General features: G+C 38.2%; 1 protein-coding gene across 4 annotated transcripts in view; it reads left to right on the forward strand.

The window, feature by feature from the left end:
* Nucleotides 1–1260: 1260 nt before the first annotated feature.
* LOC146632772 (A-type voltage-gated potassium channel KCND3-like) overlaps nt 1261–22130 on the forward strand; it is a 105904-nt gene continuing 85034 nt past the window's right edge. For all 4 annotated transcript variants that reach the window (XM_085353490.1, XM_085353492.1, XM_085353491.1 and 1 more), the window contains exon 1: nt 1261–2363. In XM_085353490.1, coding sequence (XP_085209616.1) covers nt 1261–2363 — 1103 coding nt within the window. The remainder of the gene's footprint in view (nt 2364–22130) is intronic.

The raw sequence follows: 22130 nt of genomic DNA on the forward strand, positions 1-22130 counted from the left end.
GGTGAAGGAAGGGAAGCGTGCGTCTCCTCTCCATCACATTTCACTTTTTCAAACAGTGACGGGGAATCAAAGAAGGCAGGATGTAGAATCCGTCAGACACAGACCGTTTCTTCAGAGTCTTGCGGTTAATTCTGCTGCTTTCAGTTTTTTCGCTCTGCTCGGTGCGGGAGTCTGCCGATCGACCGAGGTGAAGAAGAGAGGTGTTGCTCGCTGCCTCAGCTCGCTGGATGGATCCGAGCTCATCCTTTCTCACTTACAACTGAGGACTCGGTTTGGAAGAGTTGGGATTTTGTTCCCTCCTCCACTCCATCTCCTTTTCTGTGAGTATTCCTGTTTTCGCCGACCCTTTTATTCAGTTCTTATCTTTGGAAGGGCTGATATAAATTTAGAAATTTGCATTTATCAGGTGAATAAATGCGTTTGTTGGGGAAGTTGTGCGATTCGTGCGCTGGAGGCGAAAAGCGGTGTTTCTAAGGCGTGAACGTTTCAGAATCACTTTTTGTCACGTTTTGAGTATAACGTGCACGGACACAAGATGTTTGCTTATACTCGACCAGGTAATACAAGTCAGTAAAGAAACGTCATCAGGTCATTGTGTAATTTATGTACTTTAAAATTCTAACAGGGAAAACCGCGTAACGTTATCAGCGCATGGAGAACTCTGAAGTAGATTTCCTCCTTATTTAGATTCAACAGGTTTGGCTGTCACTGTTTTTCACCGTAGGATAGTTAATGAAGCTGCTCAGAACAGAAGCCTTATAGTTGTTTCTTAATGTCGCTGATGCTGGTTAAATTGTACATCTAATTGTTCCTTTTCGACATAGGCTTGGACACAAAAGGCGAGTCATTTGATTCACATGCATACCAATTCATTGTGGTCTAAGTCGAACTCGTGCACATTTTATTTTTTTCATAGAAATCAGATTTTACATTTCACACAAACTTTTACATCCACCTTTAGCTGTTCTTTCCATTTTTAGCAGCTCAGGTGGCATTTTGTATAGATGACATTTTCAGATATTTAAACAAGAGACTGCTGAAAGTGAAAGGAGATTTAACAGAGAGGAAAAATGTTTTGAAACTCATAGTAGAATAGGCATGATGGTACACAGCACCTTGATGGTCAGCACTGGTCATTTGGTTGAAGACTGAATGTGTTGCTGTTAATTATCCACATTCCCTTTTTTGTGTTTTCTTCTTCAGATGCCAGATCATTTTCAGGGCAGTTAAGTCTGAAGGTGTGGAAGACTTTGCTTCACAATGGCAACAGGAGTAGCAGCGTGGCTCCCCTTTGCCAGGGCTGCAGCAATTGGCTGGATGCCTGTGGCCAACTGCCCCATGCCTATCGCGCCAAGAGACAACAGCAAGAAACAAGATGAACTTATCATCCTCAATGTCAGCGGCCGTCGTTTTCAGACCTGGAGAACAACATTGGACCGCTACCCAGACACCCTACTGGGCAGTTCTGAGAAAGATTTCTTTTACAACGAGGAAACCAAGGAGTACTTTTTCGACCGGGACCCTGACGCCTTCAGAAGCATTCTCAACTTTTACCGAACGGGAAAGCTCCATTATCCTCGTCACGAGTGCATCTCGGCCTATGATGAGGAGCTGACTTTCTTTGGCATCATACCTGAGATCATCGGTGACTGCTGCTATGAAGAATACAAGGACAGAAAGAGGGAGAACTTAGAGCGGCTGCAGGATGATCAGGAAGAGAATATGGACCTGAAGATGCCCAACATGAACTTCAGAGAGACCATGTGGCGCGCCTTTGAAAACCCCCACACCTCCACCATGGCCCTGGTCTTTTACTATGTCACTGGGTTCTTCATTGCTGTCTCGGTCATTACGAATGTGGTGGAGACCGTGCCCTGTGGTGCTACTGCCAATCAGAAAGACATGCCATGTGGCGAACGCTACACTGTTGCGTTCTTCTGCATGGACACCGCCTGTGTTATGATTTTCACCGTGGAGTATCTGTTGCGCTTGTTTGCCGCACCTAGTCGTTACCGCTTCATGCGCTCTGTGATGAGCATCATCGACGTGGTGGCTATCTTGCCATATTATATTGGTCTAGTGATGACCAACAACGAGGATGTCAGCGGCGCCTTCGTGACACTGCGTGTGTTTCGAGTGTTTCGTATCTTCAAGTTCTCCCGCCACTCGCAAGGCCTGCGGATCCTGGGTTATACACTCAAGAGCTGCGCTTCGGAGCTGGGCTTCCTCCTCTTCTCACTCACCATGGCCATCATCATCTTTGCCACGGTCATGTTTTATGCAGAGAAGGGCTCCAGCTCCAGCAAGTTCACCAGCATCCCAGCTTCATTCTGGTACACTATTGTCACCATGACGACGCTGGGGTGAGTAATAGACATATGCAACCCCCACACACGCACACTGACACAGGTAAATGCATTCACACACAGTTACACGTTGTGGTATATGTGTATTTTTGTTTGTGGAATTATAACAGAGTTGCTTATGATTTTAATAAACTGAATAATTTATGAAAACCACTTTGAATTTCAAATGAGCATTAAGACAGCCTTCCCCCATACTTCAGTACGCTACAGCTTATTTGAAACTGCCAGTGTGATTAATGGTGGGGAGTGTAGCATTTATCTATCAGCACAAACATTCATGGCGTTTTGTTTGCCTTAGTTAGAGCTCTCCAAATAAGAAGACACTGTTTGAATACATGCAATACACAAGTAGATGCTCAGATAATAGATTTGTATTTGTGCAAGGGATGTACAGCTCATGCAGAGCCACATCTTGTAGTTTCTTTTTTGATCAGTGTAAATTCATGGGAAAAAAAGTTTCCACATGTCATTAGGTTGCCACAACCAAAACATTTGAACATTTTTACTAATATTGAAACAAACAGTTCTATTCATAACCCTCCAATTAACTAACAACTCTTTTCCACCTCCACACTCTTATGGCATGACTTCTAATCATCTTTGAATAAATAGTAAGTTTGATTGTTTTCAGAGGACAAACAATAGCTTTTCTACAGTTTTTTCAACAAATTTTCCTTTTGCTAATTGGGGCTAAACCAGGAGCTCCGTATGCACAGCTAAAGCTTCAGTTAAAAAATGCTTTGCAAGCGTGAAATAATTTAACTGCATTATAAAGTGAGATTTTCTTCTGTACGCCTGGAGGCAAAGCGTCCCATGAGGCATCCTCTGTCACCTTTATTATGATTCCACTCTGCTCTTAATCTTTCCTTCGAGCTCGCTGAGATTCTGTGCCATGAATGGCAAGGTGAACTTAAAAGTGTTCCCGAAGTTTGGTCGAGTGTACTACTCTATTAAAGAAGCAGAATTGAAGAATAATTACGAATTCCTAAAAATGCATTCTTCCCTCAGGCTCTCTTTGTAGATAATGCTATGTATGTAAATGGAAAATGTGCTTTTGGAAAGAAATGACATGACACAAAATAATTTTAATGGTTTTTGTGACTCACATGGGTAATGTAAATGTATTTTTGACTATAAAAAACTTTCAAGTGAGCAGGAAACGCGTTAAAGGAAATGCCTATCGTTTTAAGTCTGTCTAAAAGGAATACCTACATTTTATATGTATTGAAAACATTTTTGGCCTCTGTCATTTTTCATTCTCTCCACAGCAACTGTGAAAAGATTCCCACCTCATGTGATTTCAGTGAAAGCAATGCAGGACTCTAAACTTCAGGATAAAAAGACAAAGTTTATATGAGTCTTCAAGAATTTAATAAATTGTGAAAAATGGACTTAAGATAATAATATTCACAATAACTGGTGGTAACCAGTTATTGTGAATATTTTTGAAACTTCTATGAGTTGGATTTTTTTAGAGAAACATTGAAAGATGCTATTACTATACTAGAACTGATGGGTTGGATTTTACATTGTTTGATTTATGTGACCGCAAAGATATGTATTTTCTAATTATCAACAAGTGAGAATCGAGAACTTTTTGAACATTTATTAAAAATACATATGTACTCTACATTTCATTAATTATTTCAGCTCTTTTACAATATTTGATCAACTTAAAAAATAAGGAAAAACTCTAAAAAAATGCCTTACTCACTGAAATTTTACCAATTCTTTAACCAATTATTACAATAATGTCTGTAAATGTAGTGAATTTATAATTTTATATAATGACCACAAGGATAGACATTTTTCTTTCATCATTTGATAAATATAGTTATGTTGTACAGCCCCGATTGCTGGGGGGTAGCCTACTAGCCTTAATAAATTTTTATTTATACATATTTATAAACCTAATAAATAGACATTAAGAATTGTATTTACAACATTAAATTACTTTAACCTACACTGATCTTTATTCCTATCAAGGAATAAAGCTAATAGGTGCTATGAACTACGAATTCCCCTTTTAATTTTTCTGTATTGATTAAGAACAGGAGGCCTCACATGTGAGAGTGACACTGTCACAAGGTGACACTGGTTGTGTCTGCTGTAATGATCTGATTAGATTAGACAAGAAATTATGAAATCTGACAATTGTGATATTCTTATTCTCTAAAACAAGCGTTAAGCAGAAAAGTTTGTGTAACATCCTATTGCAGACCAGTCAGCTTACCATTTGTTATTGAGTTGGCCATCCTCATAGAGAAATGCCGCCTTGCTGAGATCTTCTTTGAAATGAAGTCTACATTTCCATAACATTTCTTTTTAAACTGACCAGATGTTCTATGCTGTTCATGTGTCTGACTTGCTGCCCAGCTCATCAGCTCTGTGCAGGTTGCCGTTGCTTCCATCAGTGTACTTTTAGCAGAGCTACTTGTGGGGAGCTTCTGAAATGCAAAGTGGCATATTTGGAGGAATCACAAGCATTAGCTTGACCGACCATGACCTGTTCCTACATCCCAGCGAGATGAAGGCACAAGGTTAGATGAGTTCAAGACGAAAGACACTGTAGTGAAATCATCATTAGAGATGATTTCACTACAGGAAATCATCTCTAATTCAAAGCAAAGTAACTAACTTTGCACTTTAACCATTTGTTTTATTTATCTATTTGACTACAAAAGCCATATCCTAGCTTTAGTTAGGACTTTGAATTGTACCGTTTGGTGAAAGTGATATTGTTTGTGCAGATATCAGTGCTGCTGGATGAACCAAAGAATGGCTTTAATTTATATGTGGAAGTTTTGTTTTACACATAGAGTTTAAAACCTTATAGAAAAATGGCTTTTTACCGTCTATCAGGATTTATATTGTCTAGAAACTACAAATATTTATGTTTAGTGACATAATAATTTTTATTTTCAAAAATAATTATGCTGTTTATCATTGAGTCATTGAGAAAACCATAAATACTGGATTGGACAGCATGTGTGGGAGCTGTCATGCTGCACCAGATTACTACAGATAACTACACTGCAAATGTCACGAGCTTCTGCCTTTTTCCTAAACTAAAATGAAATTAAATAAAGTATGGTTAGATTCCTGGTCAGGAGTCAAATGACATGTTTTGCTAGTCGACCTAAAACTTCCTGAACTAGACATTTCCCAGCTTGACTTGTGGCAAACAGCCTTTTTTCTGTTTTGTTGTATATACAGTATTGTGCGAAAGACAAGCATGGACCATAATAGTCCTGTTAGTCTCTGTGCTGTGTAAAGCCAGACAGACTGCCTGACCTTACCTGTGCAATATTTGTGTGGTTTAATAATAATAATGGATACTTTATTGATCCCCATGGGGAAATTACTTGTTTTTCTCTGCATTTGACCCATTCACTCAGTGAAGCAGTGGGCAGCCCACTAAGCAGGCGCCCGGGGAGCAGTGTGTAGGGACGGTACCTTGCTCAGGGGTACCTCAGGGTAGCCGTTCGAACCGCCGACCTTCCGATCATGGGGCGACCACTTTACCTACTGAGCTATCCCTGCCCCTGTTTGCTGTGTGTGGTACAAGTGCTTTCTTTTGTATCACACATACTAAAGGATACAAATGCCAAGGTGAAAGCATTATGTAAATTGTAAACCTGAACAATGTGTTTTCACAAAGACCCATTATGTGTGATGCACAATAGGCAGTGACACTGAGAGTCTATCTACAGCTCTGACAAAGTGAGCCTCATCACTACCCAAGGACAGTTATTTGTAATTGGGAAAACTATCAATTGATGCGCGTTCAAAGCAAACACACGCATCATTTTGTAAGTGCTGAATTCAAGGGCTGAAATTCAATACCTATTACAAAAACTAACATTGGATACTGTTGGAAATAATTCTGCAGCAAATCGAATGTATGAAGTCAGGTAGGGCTGTGCAATATGACCAAAATCTCATATCCCGATATAAGAATTCTATCATCCGATAACGATATAAATCACAAAAATTTAACATTTTCTGTAAATTATGTGAATCTCGGGCAGCTCGACTTGCGGGAAGTGTTTCCAGCTGCGCATCATGTAGCTGGAGTCGAGTGTTTTAACCGATGCATGAAACGATATATTTTTAGACATAAGTTGTAAAGGCCGCCGTTTTCTTTGTGAGTATTTATTACACAGCGTGCTGCGGGGAAAAGCCTGTTCTAACGTTTGAGTCTAAGGTTTATTTTTTAACACCTGGCGGCTCTTTTTTTAATTCTCATCCGTAAATGATCTGCTCTTTCACGTGATTCTGTTTATTTTGAAAGGTCTCAACAGGATCTTGAGCTTTATTGTGAAAGGTTTATGTGGAACATAAACAAGCGGACACGCGATGCTGTTACCGTCGTTGTTGCTAACCACAACAAATAAAAACAGGCACTTGTCTGTCCATAGTGTGGTTATATAAAATATAAGAGAAAGAGAGAACTTTACGAAATTAATATAGCCACTACAGTGACCATCAAAACGATGAAAAAATATTGCCGTAAACAGTTTATTTTGCGACACCACGAAACAAACGATAGCGTAAAATGAAAGATAGATGTTTTTATATCATCATCTGATATATATTGATATATCGAACAGCCCTAAAGTCAGGGTATAGATCAGTATAAAGCTAAACTATACCATACAGTTCATACCATAGTTTATACCATAGGGTTTTGTATAATTACCTGAAAAAGATCTGTTCAGTATTATTGACTCTGTAAGTAAAAGATTCATTTTAATCTGAGTCATTGTCCCCTGTGCTTTTAGGCAAAGTAACACTGAGATCCGTTGCAATATTGTAAAATATATTATATTGTGTAATTTACTGTATATTGTATATATTTATAGTGTATAATATAGTATATAGTAAATCTTAAAATATTATAAGAGTTGTATTCAGCTTGAGTAATATCATAATCACTTCACCATTCTCTCCTATGTTGAGGTGGGCTGCATGTGTGCAGTAGTACACATCATAAAGTAGACATATATCAGAATAGATTCACAAACTCATCAAGGTCATTTTGGGCTTTTTAATTATTTCTTTGAAATGTTCTTTTTTTGAGGGTGGAATGATTGTACAGCATATATCTTTAATGACTTTAAACAACTAGAATTTGGCTTTATTTTGTTTTTTCTGTAATCCACACAGGGTCAACTATACGTATAGGCTCAAATATACACATACAATCATTTCAACTTTTAATAAGTGGAGCTGAATGTTCTAAAGTGTCTTTTAATTTGCCAAGGCCAAGGCCTGTTAGCTTCTCGTTAGTGGTCATGGTTGACTACAACTAGCAATTTCTCTTTGTCTGAATGAAAGCGATTTGTTTGTCTGCACACACTAGACTGACCAATTTCAATTTCATTCAGTTTAGTTTTATATAGTGCCAGATCACAAGACATCAATGCACTTAATATTTTAATGACCCAACAAAATTTATGAGTAACACTCAGAACAATGGGACATTCCATGGAATTCATTGAGGCTCTAAGAAGGAGAACTATATATCTACACAAGTTGGGAGAAGGTTGCTTGAAGCCATTTCTATCCAACTGCAGATTTGAGGATCATCTGTACAAACAGTTGCATGTAAGTATAGTTTATCGCCACCCAAATGGTCACCCTCACATGAGAGGAAATTGGTTAGGATGTTCAGGAACAACTCAGGATCTACCAAGCCTTCCATGAACTGCAAACTGCTTGAATACCAGCATTACTGTCCACAATGAAACAAGTTTTGAATTGCCGTGGACTGAGAGGGTCCCAACAAAGGAAGATTCTACTCCAAATTGACACCTTTAAGCTTGACTGAAATTTGCTGCCGCCCATATGGACAAGCCAATTGCCTTACAATAGGTATGTTTGGAAGTGTAAAGGTGACGCTTTAAACCTAAGAACTCTGTACCAACTCTCAAGTATGGTGCGGTTAGGGCCATGCTCATGATGAAACAAGCTAAGGTTTTGGAATGGCTTTCCCAAAGCCCCAACCTCATTCTTTGCAACACACTATCAAACTTAAATAAACTTTACTGATTCATCAAGTCAAATATCCAGTCAGAATTATGCCCAAAGTCTTGCTGGCTACTAAAATCGTCTGATCTGACCTGCACCTTGCGAATGAACATTTAACCATATATTACTGGGTGCATGTATCAGAGACTGTATGTATACTTGTGTGGATTACAGAAAATTCAAAATAAATTCAAACTTGTGCATCCAATTATTATTTGTTAGAGTCATTGAAAATGTATGCTGTACAGCTAATCCACCCTGAAAAAAGAACAGTTTAAAGAAATTATAAAAAAGTGCCAAATAACCTTTACATTTAACCGTATATAAATAACCATACATATAAGGTCATGATGTAAACTTCTAACAAAAACTCTATATTTAAAAGGGGAACCAAAAAACAAGCAAAGACACAGTATAGTACACCCTTTGTTTTTACAGCTTACACCCACACCTATAAAATCAAAGCAAGTCAGGTGAAAGTAGTTCAAATGTTTCTGCCTGTACATCACCCACCCCCCACTCTCTAAAGCTTCTTATATTTCAATTAGTATGGGTAAATATGTACATATGAGTACAACTGCAACTGAACAAACTCACCAGCCTTTCATGAGGCGCAGTGTTCCCTCCTGCCTGTCGCCTGTCAGTCTGTTCACCTACTGAAGGAACATATGCTCAGGTGATGAGGTCACCAATATCCCATCTGTCAATGCATATAAAAAGCTCTGGAGAAGAAAATCTTTTATCTAACACTGTTTTTTTATTCCCTTGAGTTCTGTTTGAACTGGTCTGTTTGATTTCTGAGAAAATCTATCTGCACTCGTTTATATTTGCTTGTCTGTGTTTTATTATTTATACGTTATAAATGCTATAAAAACCATTTAAAGTGTTTGTTTAAGTTTGTATTTCCATTTTTTATTTATCAAAAAAATGCTTTTAGCTGATATTGATATAAAAAAGTTTCTTGCTGTAAGTTTATTTTTATTTTTATCTTTAGGTAATGTAGGTAATGTTTTTTGAGGGGGGAGGGGGGGTTGGATCATGTGTGGACATAAGGAAAATCAATTGCCCATTGGGCACAATAAAGTTACCATTGAACTTGCAAGCAAACACCCATCTACTCTAGCTAACCACACACTTTATACCATATAAAAAACATTCAGTCTAAACCCTCTGATAGAATTTCAGCTTTAGCCTTCATACAACCTAAAGCTGCATATTTTCTCAAAGTTGTAAAAGAAACATTAACAAAGGGGGTCTGAATATTCTCCCTAGATTGAAACAGCTTCAAAACCACTGAAATTCTAAACTTGTCTTTTATTAGATCTATTCCGACATCTTTCAACAACCACATTGTCACGTTAGAAATACACAACTTTTTGAGTATCACAGCTCATGCCCAGCTTCAACACAGTGATTCTAATGATGAATATACTTATTCAGTGAAGTACCCTTATAGTTCAGCATAAGGTGAAATGGTTACTGCATTCAATTTGGTTAGCGATCATATTTCTGTGAGACTGCTACAAAGTCCAGAAACACAATATACAAAACAACAAGCACCTTTACAAAAAAATTGGATGTGGGCTATTATGTTATGGGTTGGAATTTTTAAAAAAGCCATTAAGATTTGCATAAAAAATACTCAGTTACCAGTTTCTTTTGCAACAACAACAAAAAAATCAAAGTCTTTGATGTTGATAGCCAATAATTGAGTCTGTCAATTATTTATCAGCCGCATTTAAATTATAACCCCAAAGAGCATATATGCACATTCAGATTTTGATTCATTTACACGCATAAGTAGTTATTGCCTTTGATCTTGTCGGGTTTATGACCTGCCTCCCTGTGCCCTCTCCACGTCTTCATGAGCCCAGACAGCACAGCACAGCAGTTTTGGGTAATGGGCTGGAGCTGAGGGAGATGAGGGGGGAAAGGGACTGACTGGCTGTATAATCAGCCACTTTCACTGTCCAGGAACAGGGGTGTTAAATCAACCTCAGGTGGCTGATAAAAGAATCTGGATTGAATCTCAGCAAGGTCTGCTGCCTGCCGCTGCCTGCCGACGCTGGCGCTGTCGGAGACGCGGGCACCGGCATCAGTGGGACAGGATCCGAAAGATTGATGAGGAAGGAGAAATCCCTCTCTCCCGCTCTCTTTCTCCCTCCCACTGTCTTTTTCTCCCCCATCCTCCCCTCATCCCCCATGAGTCTCCCAGGGGAACAGCTATTTTGAGAGCACATGCACTGTGTGTGAAAGGGAGTTAGCAGTTTCAACTATAATCTGATACATGATCCAGACACAATGCATGAAAGCAGTCATTTTTACCTGCATGACACACTGAAAAAAATATGTTGTTGGATTTACTTAATTCAATGGTGGACATTTGTTGCACACAGATGTTTTGCTTCGGCAGCAACTTAAACAATTGAGTTAAATTAACACAATTTATTCATGTTCAATAAACCTGTGCAATTTGTGTTGATAAAATGTGACTTAAACATGTTTTGATGAAGTAATTTGAGCTCTTGGAATATTTTAATCCTTCACAATTTTCTCACGTTATCCCAACACGATTCAATAACTTTTACCCAATACTACTTGGTCACTTAAATACTACATGTTATCTTCAAATTACATTTTGCTATTATATTCTAGTATCAAATACACAATTTTCAAATGGAGGCCTTATAACAGATTGTATTGTTCTCTTCCAAGATGGTTGCTGGCATCCACTAGTAACCTTTCAAAACAAAATGTCTAATTTCACTGCATTGACAGTAGGTAAAGAATTAAACTGACATTACTCCTCCACTGAATCTATATAAATCAACAGTTAAATAATGTCAGTTCTTCCGTGTTCTCTGGAATCAATCACAGTAAAGAAATTAGACTGTTTCTTTTGAAAAATGTTGGGAAAGAACAAATCAAAACATTCTATTTAAGGCCTCTAACGTCAAGATTCAGTTAAACAACAATTATAACTAAACAATTTGAGGTAATGTTAGTTTCCATTAACATTAAATTAGGTTACTGAATTGGCAAACACCTTCCTATTAACACTACCCATTTTACCCCAATAACTAAAGAAATTAGCACTTGCAGGTCAAAACCTTTATTCAAGAGACGCAAAAATAACATTGATACAGTGACTGTCAAAAATTACAGCACTGATCATACTGTGACATCTTGGTTCAAAACAGCATACTTAGAAATATTCAACGTTCTTTACTTCAACTGAATGAAATTGAAAATACCATTTCACACGGCCCATATGGGATATTTAGACTGTATAACTGTTCACGCTACATCTCTTCACTAGTAAAAGAAAGAAAAAATACAAAGACAAATTTAAAAATGCTGCCAAACAGACAAACAGAACTTGTACAGAGCAAAAGGAAAAACAAACAACAAAAAAAACGGCTTGTCCTCATGGCAGTTGCATAGTATATAAAAATGAACCCTGCGATCCGTTCCTGGAATTGAGCTTCAAAAATGCAGCAGAACAAGTGTGAGATTTAAATGTCCTCTCACCTAGAGCTGGTCACCTCACATGCATAACAGTGAGCTTCGTTGCAGGAGCAGTTTTGTCTTAGTTGTGAGCTTTTCTTGAGAGCTGAGTTGCATCCAACTCCATTACCACCCTTTGAATCACCTCAAAAGTGTAGCAGAGTTGTGATGGGTAACTCATGTTGAAGGAATAAAAAAGGTCCAAACAGCATGGCTACTGCAAAGGTCACGTTATCCAGATCTTGAAGAACAACATCAGAAAAGTCATTGCCTGGCGCATCTCTGGAGACAGATGTTCATTGTGGTTTTCTCAATCTGTGCAGTGGCCTCAGTCAAGTCCTGGTTAAACACAAAACATTTCTTTAAGATTCCTTTTTAAGCTCATCTCTTTTGAATCTACCAGTTCTAATGTTAGAGTAATTTAAACCAATGCAAGCAACATAGTAAATAGCTATAGCCAAAGAGTGGCCTGCCATGCTGCCATTCATGGTCTAACAGAGTTTCTAAGAGAGGGTGAAAAACATAATAATTTCAAATGCTTTACATTAGTTTTTGTTAGAAAGACACCGGCCCATCAGAAATCCAGGTTATGTCACTCAGAAGATGTTAGAATTTAGACTTTCAGCCCCACAATTTGGTTAGCTGTTGGTCAGTTGGTCATTTTTTCAAACAAAAGCTAATGTAAATATTGGTGGGATTTTCCTTTGTTCACTAGAATGACAAATTTAAAGTTTTTTCACACTGATGTGACCCCTAATACAGGGGTGGGGATGGGGCCTCAAGGGCCGGCGGCCGAGTTCACTACCAGGCCTCATGTGAACTTCAAATTATTAAAGAGGACTACTGGTCCTAACCAGTCCAATGAGGATCAAGTGGATAACTAAATGCATTTTTAAATGTTGCAAAGCCACAATCTACTCATAAAACACTCACCATGAACTCCTGCACCAAGATGTTGCAATTGTCTTTCACACAGATGCGGAGCACTTTGATGAGGGACTCCGAGCATTAATGTCATCCTTGACTATTATAACAAAGAAAACAGAGATTTGTGAACTTTTCAGTAGCACAGAAGAAAATGATCCCAGACAAAAACTCTTGACTTTTTAAACCAGTCAACATGCAACACCAGCATCTACAAAGCAATATCAAAAGTTCCTGTTTGACATCAACTTTATGGATATATAGTTTCCAGAACATTTATTTTTAAAAAAAGATAATTTTTTCTCAGTGGGCCAGTAAATGCATGACGAAAATTATGGCATCCTTTTAGTGGAATCGGTACTCACAGGTAATAGTTGACTGTTTCAATGGATGTAGCATAAAAATCTTTTACTGACCTAATGCAATACATATACACTTTGTAGTTCAAGAATTTTAAAGTTCTTACTGTCATCATGGCAGCTACATCCTTTAGCTTTGTGCACTGTTCCCCCGATCACTTTGCAAACACTTTCAGCAGACTGTCAGAGAAAAACTCAGCTCCGTCAGAAACCTTGACTGTATGCATGGTTGGGATGCACTGGAATGCTGCATTTTATCTGAAATGACATAAAATTATTTTGAAATAACAGCAGGCACTGTGCTTGGTTAATCAGTAATGTTTTGTTGAATAAAAACTGTGTTTCCAGATCTTATGGGATTAAAAAAATCCAAAGATGTTTGTTTCTGATTTGCAACCCAACAACCCACAAGTTACAACCTCATTTTAGTTCAAGTGTGCATTAATGCGAGTCCAGTAATCACCTTTCTGGCAATACATACAGGTATAAGATAAACCTATGGCAGATTTTGGATTTCTCAGTTGTATTAATAGGGTGAGTATGCATGCACCTAATAATTATAAAAAACCTATTATAATTAAGTTACAGAAACGAAAATAGAATATACTTTCTTACCATAACACCTTGAACCCACAATCCATCAGCTGACTCCTGGTGAAATGCAGAATAGAGGTCATCTCTCAATGTGCAGCAAAAAAAACAAAAACAAAAACAAAAGGACAGCAGGTGAGGGCAGGAGGGGTAGGGATGTAAGCTAGCATAATGCCGCTGATGATATTAGCTAAAGCTGTTCAATGTCCAAAATCTCACTAACACCACGGTGCAGTAAATACACAATGTAACTGAAGAGTCAGTTGACAAATCTATTCACACAGAAAACCAAATTATGTTATGAGTGCCTCGTAATTAGGTTTAATGTGATATTACGGCTCTTGTGCCAAAGACAAATTCAAATGAAAAAGCGCCAATTCTTTGACAACAGATAAAACAGCAAATAAGCTAACGGCTCTTTTTTAGCATGTTACATGGCGACACTCTAGACGTTTAACTACATTTGGCTGAAATATGGTAAAAATTAATTCAAAAAATCAAGACATACCAAAAACGTAGAGTTGGCTGCTCGACTTGACTGAGATGGATGCCTTTTTTAAACCACGATCCAAAGCCCGCGAGATGAAATCACGCGTGGTTTCACGAGATTTAACGTTGCTATCTTATTAACTTACTTCACCTGAACATGATATGAACAATTTAATACACCCTTTCTGCATATCATGTAGTTTTTACACTATATAGTTACATTTAACTTTAAAACATGATGCAATTGTGTTAAATACATGCAAGATGCTTACATAAATCCAAGAGATGGCCAGTCCCTTTTTTTCAGTGCAGGTGCACTGAAAGCAAAGGTTCACTGGTGAGGTATCATCTCTCCCAAGTCTCCCACACCTCTAAAAACATTATTAACCCAATAATGAGAGAAATATTAATGAGGTGTGCATTGAAATCTGACTCTGGTGTTATAATTAGATTGATTCTCCCAGTTGTAGAGTCCTGGTCCTGGACGGAGGCTTGTTCTGTAGCAGAAAGTGAGAGAAAATGTTGTTATGCATGTAGGTCATGTTCCCATCTCTGCCTTAATCAGTGGCTATATATAATCTGCTTCTTTCTTCAGAGAGACTTTAAGCTCGCTTCCCTCTGTGTTCTCTGCTCAACATCTCTATTAGATAAAGTAGACTGGGCCTAGGGGCCAAAGGCAGGACTAGAGAGTTCAGATGAGTTGTGCTTCCTGTTCAAAAGCGCTCTTTGTTCTAGTATTGGGAAAAATGAATAGGCTGAGAAAGACAAACAAAACTCGCCAAAGTCACTCCTGTCATAGACGTTGCTTCAGTTTTTTATTTTTAATACAGTGCTCAAATTCCTAAACCACACAACCATAAGCATGCAGACCTGAAGAGGAAACTAATCATTATTTTCATCATCGATCAAGATAGGGATTAATTTTTCAGTGTGTCCATTAGGCTCAAATTACACTGTAGAACCATGAAGGATTGCCTAATGTAAATTTATTTGTCCGTGAAGGTGGGAATTAATTTTTTTTCCACTGGTTACCTTCAGTCCAGCATCTGACGTTGGCTGATATATAAGTGAAGGTGCGTGTGAAACTTTTCAGGAAGGTTCTGCAAACACATTACTTAAATTGGGTTATTTGAGTTCAAACCTCGATCAAACTGACTCAAGTGAAAGCAAATGAACAAATGTATGCCTATAAGGTCCAACCTGTAAGGTGTGGTGGGGTTGGTGAAAAATTTGCAATGGCAGGCACCAGAATAACTTTTTATCTCAGAAAGGAACCGGGTCTCCGTGGCACTGCATTGGCAAGTCACACTTGAACAGCAGAACACAAACAACATAACCAGTGTCAATTCATTAAAAAAGCAAGAAGGTACCACCGTGTGGTTTTCATCCAGCAGTGACAAAGTACCTCTTAAACTAGTGTGTCAGTTGGAAAGTGGGCAGTTTTGTGAAAGACAAATATTAATACAATAATAATATGCATAATGTGGCCTCAATCCAACTAGCACTTCCACTTAGCAAATGCCTTTAATTGTGTTTAAAGGCTAATTATTGATACTGAATTACATTTTCAAGGAGGGAGACCACTTAATCAGTAAAATTAAAACAGCAAAATTCAACCAAAAAACAAATAAACAGCAACAGACTTGATAACTGATATGTGTGTATCATATATTGCTCCAATGCTCCTCTCTGCAAATGTTTGCCTTGAGTGTAAAGTTCAGCATGTGTGTTTGCAATCCATGAAAACTGGGATTCGTTTTTTATGCAATAACAACACATGGCTCAGGTGACAAACCATGTTGCAATAATGACTTCTCAAGGTTCTGTCCCAAGATACCAATCTCTGCACTGCTAGATTTCCTTTTCCAATAGTCAAGTCTGGTTTCTTTGACCTTCACCATGGGGTACCTATTCTAACCAGTCATCCTCATCCCCTAGTCATAATACCATGGTTTCCTGATCTCATACCAGCTGTTTTCTTACGTAAACCAAACAACAGCATAACTATGGCAGGTTCACATCAATACACCTGCAGGTTGATATTTGCAAAATGTGCAAAATACATTCATTGATTTATTTAGTAGTCTTAGGAGGCACTGACAAAATTATTCACACGTCCCCAAAAAGAGCTCAGATCACACAGTGTTTGTCTTTTTGAATGTTATTATTAATAATATTTCAGCATAGGATCACATAAATATTTTTGTTGTTTTGAGCTTTTCCAAAACTCTTATTCTTTGTGCACCCTATGAATATTTCACAAAATCTAAATAGGTTTAATTGCTCAACTTCACCACCGATCCCAAGGGTAATGTTAAATTATAATGAGTAAGTCTGTAGCACTAAGTTTGGTGATGATAAAGAAAGCAATAAAGAAAGCAACAATCTTAGACCTGATTTTAACTCTTAAATCCTTTCTTAGTTCAACACTCAGTTATGTGTAAAGGGATTAATTAACACTGGGAAGAACAAAGCCTCTCATGTTGGGACTGAATTAACAGTCTGTAAAAGAAGCTGAGTATTATAGTTGTTTAAAGACTGCATGTACTATCTGAAGGATTCTTTGTTTTTCCATGGAAACGTGATTATGACTGTGCAAGAAAATGGGATGCGAATTTGATTTCTAGCCTCTGCTTGTTATGCTAATCTGTCTATTTCCCTAGTACTTGCAAATTGTGTTTGCAGTTAATTATGGATCATTGGTAACAAAAGTGGGGAGTTGGATTGCATTTTAGAAAGCAATAAATGTCAATTAATTGTGGAATGTCATACGTTTGTTAATAATGCAGGATCTCTGTGCCAAGCTGAAACAGAACTGGGAGGCAGCGCTTTCTAGTTTCTAAGTGCGATTATTCCTTCACACAAATCATCTGACGTTGTTACAGATTGTTGTAGTTTTCTATGGCAGTCTGCTTTCAGACAAAATTAATGGGCTATTTTGCTGCCTTGCAGAACCCCTGGGGTCAAAATGAGTGCAGCTAGTAGGAAATTAGAAGTATTCCTGCCTTTATCGGGCCAAGATGCTCTTGGAGCCAATTTCCCAACACAAGGCTCTTTAATAGAAACCTTTCTAATGATAGCTGTGGAATTTAATTTAGCTCCAGTACGGGTTCATTTAACACCTAAACTCATTTTAAAGGAATTAAACTTGCAAAGGATAGTGGTCTCTGGCAAGCTTAACAACCCCTACACTCTCCTGACATTTTTCTCTTTCTCTTACTGGGATTGTAAAATGGCCAAAGCTTCGTCCCATATGAAATTCAGATACTAGTTTGACAGCAGGGAACAAGAGAAACTGGCAGGTAACATTGCAAAGGGTTTTTTTTTTCAAACTATGTTTAACCAGCAGTGTGCTTACATCATTTCTCTGGTGGAGCAGCAGCACAGCATAGTGTACAAAAAATTGCTCATCCAATTATCAAGTTGTGTTTTTTCTGCATGAATCATGAGGCAATATATGCAGAAGCAGGATTAATAGTCATACTAACAATCCTCATTATTATCTGTGTACAAAACTAGCCTCACTTTTAGGCTAATGCTTTTAAGAAAAATGTTTGCTTATCCTCCTAAGACCCGAACTCTTCCATGGCATACGTTTAAAAATAAGAGCCACATATGAGGATATTTGTTTAAAATTTTGATAGAACAGTGGCAGTATAATGTCCTCGTAAGTGGATATCAGGCCCTTGTAGAGCAAAATTCAGTATTTTGGTCTAAATAACCCAAAATGTGATGTCCACAGGTCCTAGGAGGTTAAATGCACCAGAAGAAGAGAAGAAGGGTATTCGCTTTTTTACTACGATAAAGCAATTATCCTTGGTTCGAAGATGTTACCTTACAATAACCTATTAAAATACCACCTTAAAGGTAAATCTAACATAAAGTAAGTTCTCACAAGAGCTTTTCTAAATACAAATGATATAAACAATGGTGTATGAAATGCCATAGCTAGAGGACATTACAGGAGTGAGAAGGCTAACGAGCTTGTCAGAGATATAATGTAATACTAAACCCATTAAATTTCTTTTTAATATTGTCAAAGAATTCCACCTACTTCTGCATAACCCAGGTATAAACATCCAGTGACAGGAACACTGGCAGGTAAAGTTATAACCTGGAAATTAAACAGTTGTGGAAAACTGGGAAGCTGTTGCTTACTTGCACATCTTGTAGATGCTGAGAAGCATAGTATACTCCCACTAAAAGGATGTTTTTGGCCTGGAACCCCTGAGATACATTCAGTTTTCTTTTTGTAAAAGGTAATAACTACTTCAGTTTGTTCAAAATGATATTTCTTGTGTTCAGTGCTGGCTAGAGTGTCTTAACAACTGCGGCATTTTATAAAAAAAAAAAAAAGAATTAATACATTTATATTCACAGTTTTGCAACCTTAAACTGAGTTTTTTGTACCATTTCTCTGTCACAGGCTGGGGCTCTGACCCAGCGCTCTGAGTTCATGTTTGTATTTTTCTCATTTTGATATGTGATTAGTTTTTGTCATTTCCTATCTAGCTTTAGTTTAAGCTGTTATTTATTATTGTTCCCTTGGTTTTCTATGTTTTGGGTTCTTGTATTATTCTTCACGTATTAGGTCTGTTAAGTTGTGTTGTCATGTCTAGTTTTAGTATTTCCTGTTTTATTCTGACAGTGTCATGTGTTCTTTGTTCATTGCATTTAGCTTTCCTCCTCCTGGTCCTGTCATTTAGGTTTATGTCAGTCAGCTGTTTCCCCCATGTGTCTCCACTTCCCCTGATCACCTCATGTATGTATTTAAGCCCTCTGTTTTCTGCATGTCATTGTCGGGTCGTCTGTTTACCTCACCTCAGTCATAGTTCTAGTCTTCGTCTGTATTTCCACGTTAGTCATAGTCTTAGCCTGTTTATTTCCACCTCAGTCATAGTTATAGTTTTTGGTCTTAGTACCTTTAGTGTTTTGTTTCTTAGTGTTTTGCCAGTTCGTTTTGGTTTCCTGGTTTAACCCTGCCGTCATTTTAATAAAGCCTCACCTTTCTGTTAAGACCTTACTACTCCTTGTCCTCATCTGCTTTTGGGTCCTGTTTCCACACACATCGGCGCACCCCGCCGTGACATTCTCGCCCTCCTAGACATCTAATAGTTTTACACCATCAGTCCACGGGCTCTGTAAAAACTTCTCAGTTATTTTTATTTCAAAAGTCAGTTCTTTTATGACACCACTTGCCTAAAACAAGCAGTTGGGGCATTACTGAACAGTCCTTTATCTATCTTCATAGAAATCCAGCTTGAAAAGGCTGAACTATTCACTCTCGTTCTCTGCTGTCCCTGGACTCCAATTTTTTTTCTTTCATCTTCTTTTCTTTCATCTCTTTTTTCTTTCTGGCCCTGATTTTTTTGTGCTCTGTTGCCAGTAAGGCCTGATTGCTTTTAACAGTTGAGCTGCAGTAATAAACATACTGCAGTCCATTCACTATTAGTTTTTAAGCAGTGAGGGGAAAACGTTCTCTTCATATAGTCTGAATATAGCCATAAAAATGATTATTGATACAGCTGAAAACTTCTTTATACAAAAGCTTATTATAAAGTTCTTCCTTTTCTTTCTAGTCATTGCATTTTGAAAACGCTACATTTTTAGGTTTCAAATTTGTTTCATGACAGATTACTTGTAAAAGTCTTTCTGCTGTAAACAAGAGCTGTCAGCGGGCCTCCTTTAACCATGACCTATAGTGCACGCTCTCTCTACCCACTTCCATTCAAGTTGCGTGTTTTGCGTGGAGGTGCCGTGACATTAAGTGTCATAAGTCATAAGTGGGAGTGTGTTACAAAACACTCCACAGAGAGTCTGCCACAGTGCTTCACTTACAGGCTACATATAAACATGTGCTGTTTGCCACGGAAGACGATCCATGCAAGTGTAAAGTGTATGTGACTACCGGTATGTTAACATTTTATAAACTAAAACTGTGATATAGACATAAAGACTATAAGCTGCTGTCTTCACCCAAATGTCCAAGACATGCAGTCACAGATGACCACAGTAAAAAAAGAAATTGATTATCAACCTTAAACCTACCGTGTCCTGGTGACAAGTGTATTTATGACTTCCATCATGGTCAAAATTTGTATTTGTTACAGACAAACAAACACCGAAGTTCAGTAACATACACCTCTCTGGTTCAGCCAGTGCAGGTCATTTCTCCCTCACGCTACTCCAGGTTTCCCTCTCAATGACCACTTGAGAACTGAAGTCTCCCAGATGGAACACTTTCCAGTAACCTACCCTGAGACTCCAGTACTCCAGGTACTCTGAGCTGATGTTTGGCCTGTAAGCACACATGATGCTCAGAGTCCATTCCCTGACCTAAATGGACATGGAAGAAACGCTAACATACACGAACCAAAATGGTTGGACAGAAGTACACCCACCCCTCTTTAGCCACGCCTTGACGTAAACCCGACTGCCTGTATCTCTCAACATTAGAAGCTTGGGCCTCCTCCACCAAAGAGATGAGATCCTACCGGTGGTGAGCCCAAAAGTGGGTGAAGCTATTTGGCTGGGGTTAGGCCCTGTTGGGTAACATTGCACCAGGCAACATAACACCTGGGATCACATCTTATACTATGATAAAACAGTAATTAAGAACACAGACAAACCAGGTGGATTATGTGCCAGTCATAGCAGAAATATGGAGGGATTGCTTTTTTAGCGAGCTGCAGGGACACTAGTGGTGTAACCCAAGGGAAAAAATTACAGCTGATCTGTCAGCTACAATTATGAGAAAGTTGGAACCAGCTGGATGAAAAATATTTTTCAGTAGAGAAGTTCATACCTCAGGCTGCACGACCTAAGAGGTGCAACAGCCTGAGGTACGGACCATGAGGTATGGCACCTCTAAGGCTTACAGCCTGAGGGCGAGCAATAAAGCATTAATTGTGATGGATTTTTTGATGATTTCATACTTTTTTCTCTGAATAATCTGGGAAAAACATAAATTAAATATAGTTTTTAAATTTGTTTTAGGTGTGTTTCACAAAGTCAGAATTTCCTTTTAAACAAAAATGGGTTGTCTCATATGTGTGGTTTGTTTACAAAGTAAAGTTGCTACAAAGTAAAAGAGTTGAAGATCACAATTTTTACTAGGAGCTGTAAACATTTTTATTAGGCCATTTTATGCCAGTGTGAATCTAAATTAAATAAATAATAATTATATTAATATAAATATAAGCTCTAACTCATATGGATTGGAATGAATATATTTTTTAAATGTTAGTTTAACACAGAGCTTCCCAAAGTGTGGGGCCCGCCCCCTAGGAGGGGCCACAGAGCCATTGCAGGGGGGAAAGGGGGAGAAAAAAACTGCTTGGACACTGCTAGCATGGGGCGCCCACACAAACGCAAAGCAGGAAGTGAAGCATCGCTGAATATGTTTCCAAACCAACTTCATTCTAAGCCAAAGACTAGAAAATATGGTGAAGCATATCTGCCCTTTGGTTTCACCTGCACAAGTGCCAAGGTAGGTCTCCCCTGCAGAATTGGGTTTCCCTTGGTCGGGAGCGCCCTGGGCTCTTCAAATCACGGACAAACAGTATCCCACATTCTTGATTTTTAGTTCACAAACACTTCTTGTAATGACTAACTACTCCTGACATTTTGGAGATGTTAGCTCTTTATACAGTAAAGTTACAGTGGGATACAAATAATATCAGGCTGATCCTGCTACGATTTGTTCCCCCTGTACAAATCACGGACAAACAGTATCCTACAGCTGTTTATGTTTTTAAATCCATTTTGCACAGAGAGGCATTTTTTGAAAAATGTATTGATAGCAATGTTGAATATTATTACACAGGAAAAAAACCAACTACACGTAAAATAATCACACCGT

The sequence above is a fragment of the Diplotaxodon limnothrissa genome, linkage group LG5 (assembly GCF_057381915.1).
Source record: "Diplotaxodon limnothrissa isolate DT_005_m linkage group LG5, D_limnothrissa_male_GT1.1, whole genome shotgun sequence".
Taxonomy (NCBI): domain Eukaryota; kingdom Metazoa; phylum Chordata; class Actinopteri; order Cichliformes; family Cichlidae; genus Diplotaxodon; species Diplotaxodon limnothrissa.